The 4,008-nt window shown below is 52.6% G+C and overlaps 1 protein-coding gene across 1 annotated transcript; it reads right to left on the minus strand.

The window, feature by feature from the left end:
• Positions 1-1,592: 1,592 nt before the first annotated feature.
• On the minus strand, positions 1,593-3,123 carry LOC124694435 (short-chain dehydrogenase TIC 32 B, chloroplastic-like). The gene is made up of 4 exons (XM_047227419.1): positions 2,768-3,123; positions 2,392-2,631; positions 2,015-2,231; positions 1,593-1,796 (listed from the first exon to the last, which is right to left on the minus strand). Exons 1-4 carry the CDS (start codon positions 3,121-3,123, stop codon positions 1,593-1,595), a joined length of 1,017 nt encoding a protein of 338 aa, XP_047083375.1.
• Between the last annotated feature and the right edge of the window lie 885 nt (positions 3,124-4,008).

Here is a 4,008-nt window from a genome sequence, read left to right on the forward strand (position 1 = left end):
GGTCATCAGCCGCCACGAGGGAGAGCAGGACCAAACACGGATAAGAAGGGGACACCGACCCCGGGTGCAACGGGCACCTGAGTGACGACTTCAACCTCAATATGGCCGTCTCTAATGGAGGTAATCTTCTGCACTATCTCATCCTACACTCATTTTGCGTGGATATGGACACGCAAACTGCTGTAGATTTGAATGACATGCGATCCCTTGGCCCACGCAGGAGAACATGGGAGGATGTGTGCGATGTACGCATCCGCTTTCCAAATTCGGTGAAGTGATACGTCACGCCGGATGGGTCTGTCTGTTTTGTGCCGCTGGAGCGCGTGTGTCCGATCCTCATGTCCGGGCGGACCGCTAGAGATGCCCTGACCGAATTTGAGAAGTGAACCTTTTCCAGTCATAGGGTGTGTTTGGTTTATTTCCGGGGTTGCCCTACCAAAAAAAATAGCTAGCCAAAATTTTGGTTGAAATGTTGCTTGCCCATGAATTGGCAACATTGGCAAAAAAAAACTTGAGTCTGTATTGAGGCATTGACGTTCCAAAAATTGGCAACCATCCAAACACACAGAAACTTTTTTACTTATAGACAATAAATCGGTAAGATATAGTTTGGTCAGAATCCAAACACACCAATACAACATATGCGGCATCTCATCTGATGAATGATGATGTCCTAGAAAGATGGATGCTCATGTCACGATCTCTCCATCTGAGTGAGGTGGAACAACAACTAGTTCCTGTCCTACAGCGAACGCGTTACCCATTTACGGTAGAACGTTATGATCCGCCCATCATCATCATCAGAAAGAAAAGGGAAAACATTCTGCCAGTGCCTGGTCACCGATCATCCAACTGAAGACAGGAAACGGGCAGCACCATCTCTCCATCCATGCCCAGTTCCTGGAAACGTCCAAGTCCGAGGGAAAAAGCCATGGCAACACCTCAACGGACACGGGCGCAATGATATGGTGGTGGATGCATACTACGGCCTTTTGACGAGTCCCGAGCAGCATCGGGCGCATATGGAATGGGATGATCGACGGGTCCAATCGAACAAGACAATTCGGACGTTCTGCTGGCCCATGCACGCACGCATGGCGCCATGTACTTGCACGCACGCACGCGACTGAGATCGATAGATACAGATTGAAGAAGATGTCGTCCTAGAGCAGATCGTGCGTGCGCGCGTACGTGCGGCACTGTGGCATGCCTCTCTTTCTCTGACATGAACAGAGCCGCATGTGTGCACATTGGAATCTCACTGACGAGATACAGGAGTCCGTCGTCCGGCCGGTACAGAATACTGGATTACTGGAGCATGTACACGTGCATGCTTACTTGTCACGGACCAACAAGTCAATCGCTCGCTAGTGTTTGGAGTATAATAATAAGATAAAGATAGGTGTATATAATGCACATCGATCTCACAGTCCCAGCTCTTACAGATACTCTTCACTCTGTGACACCATCACTAATTGGCTACTACCACTACTAAGCTATAGTATTTGCATGTTACTACATCTTGGCACGAACCAGAACAAACGGGAGAGAAAACTATGTGTTTACACGGTTGATACAGAGAAGTAGTATATTCAGATGTTCCTGTCCGGTTGTAGTTGTAGCACTGGAATACCACCGCCGGAGATCATGGCCTCCGACGCCTCCCATAGGCGCGCGGCCTGTCGTCGGCTGGCGGCGGCCGGCGACGGCAGCGCCTCGTTGCAGTCGGCGAAGTAGTGGCCGGAGACGCCGGCCAGCCTCGGGTGCGCCGCCGCGTAGCAGGTGGTCGCCGCAGCCTGCATGTACGTAGCCGGCCGTCAGTGAGGATAGTGAGGACTGATCGAGGAGAGAAGCTAGCGGCGCATCAACTGCGGAAGGATAGCAGTGCCATCCCCTCCGGCGAAGGCAGGGCGGGGCAGAGAGAGATAGAGACAACGCACGGAACAAGACACATGGAGAGCTAGGGCCGGAATCGATTATAATTAGTGTCAGATAGGGTGGGTTGATTAATTACCTGTGGGATTGTCTTGAGCAGCTTGGACAGCAGCACGAACACCAGATCTGTGACGATGCCCTCCCGGTCGCGGTTGAGTCGTGTCCTGACGATGCCGGGGTGGACGCAGTTGACGGTGATGTCGGCACCCATCTCCCGGAGCCGGACGGCGAGCTCCTTGGTGTGCAGCACATTGGCGAGCTTGGACACCGCATACGCCTGCGTCGCGTCGTAGGCTCTGTACAGACGCGCGTACGTGCACATGCACATGCCAAAGTTAATTACTCAATCCACCGAGGCAAATTAAACAACTGAAGCTGATAAAACAAATTAATGGCGCGTGCTGTCAACTGAGTTAGGTGTTGGATCGGTTAACTGAAGGTGGCAAAGATGCTTACATTTTGCGGCGGGTGACTTGGCTGAGGTAGTCGGCCCAGTCGCCGGCGAACCAGCTGTGGACGCTGGAGGAGACGTTGACGATGCGACCTTGCACGCCCGTCGCCGCCGCCGTCTCCGCCATCCTCCCAAGCAGCAGCTTGGTGAGCAGGAAGTGGCCTAGATAGTTGGTGGCGAAGGTCATCTCCACGCCGTCCTCCGACAGCGCCAGCTGTCCGTGCGAGAACTTGCCCGCGTTGTTTCTGCACCATCAACCAACAACAGGTCCGTCGTCAGTCACTCAGCAATGGGAGGAGTAAGCTTTGCAGCTGACAGACCGCGACGCGGAGCATATTGCAAGAAAAGCGACGGCGGCGGGAGGAAGGAAGGAATGTGTACATGAGGAGGTGGAGGGGCAGGCCGAGCGCGAGGAACCGGTTGGCGAAGGCGCGCACGGAGGCGAGGGAGCTGAGGTCGAGGTGGAAGACGAGGACGTCAGCGCCAGGGCACTCGCCGAGGATGCGCGCGCGCATGTCCTCGGCGGCCTTGACGTTCCGTGCCGGGATGACCACCCTCGCCCCGCGCTTCGCCAGCACGCGGGCCGTCTCCGCCCCGATCCCCGACGTCGCGCCGGTGATGATCGCGGTGAGGGAGCCGAGGTCCGGGCAGGACGCGGTCACCTCGTCGGCGGTCGACTTGGAGCCGAACCCGCTCGCGCCGGGGGAGCCAAGAAGGTACTTGGCCGCCTGCAACATCTCCACAGGCCGACCCGCCGCCGCCGCGCCCGTGCGTGAGGTCGCTAGGCTTGCCTTGCCAGGGAAGAGAAGAGAGGCGAAGAAGCAAGCACGACGAGGAGAGTTAAGGCGCCGGGCGGCGCGCATTTATATAAAGCTCGCGAGGCCGATCTACTACAAAGACGCGGCCCAAGTACGCTGCGAAAAGAAGACGGAGCAAATTAATTCTCCTTCCGCCGGAATCGATCGCATTGACCGTGCGACCAACCCGGCGAGGACGGTGGCCGGCGACTCGTGTCGCGGTTCCGTATCATCAACCGATCGGCGCCGCTCGTTTCCGCCATCGGTGACGTCAGTGGCTCAGGCTGGCCATAGTGGGTACTTTCATATAGTAGTATCATGTATATGATATTTTTGTATGATACTACTCCATAATGCATAGTATCATACACTAGTATCATAGTTTTGCTATATTAATTGATTTGTAGAATCCCAATACAAATTTGTGTACAAGATTTATTTGATACTAACTTTTCTCGTGATGTGCACTATGATACAGTATCTACTTATGATACTCTAAAATCTCTCTCTCATCCATAATTACCTGCCACATCAGAATTTTTTGCGGGGCTAAAATGCATGATACTAGCTACTACCTCCGTTTCAAGAATTAAGGCGCACACGTATTTCAAGACGAACTTTGACCATAAAAATTGAGCAACAAAATATTGATTATATTATATGTATATTGTATCGTTGGATTCGTATTGAAAAGCACTTTTTAATGATACTAATTTCATACAAACAATTTTTATCTATTTGAAGTAATTTTTTTAAATAAAAAGCTCGTAAAACGAGGGCGCCTTATTCCTTAAGACTAGTCACAATGGGAAGTATCATGGACTA

This window comes from Lolium rigidum, chromosome 3, assembly GCF_022539505.1.
Source record: "Lolium rigidum isolate FL_2022 chromosome 3, APGP_CSIRO_Lrig_0.1, whole genome shotgun sequence".
Taxonomy (NCBI): domain Eukaryota; kingdom Viridiplantae; phylum Streptophyta; class Magnoliopsida; order Poales; family Poaceae; genus Lolium; species Lolium rigidum.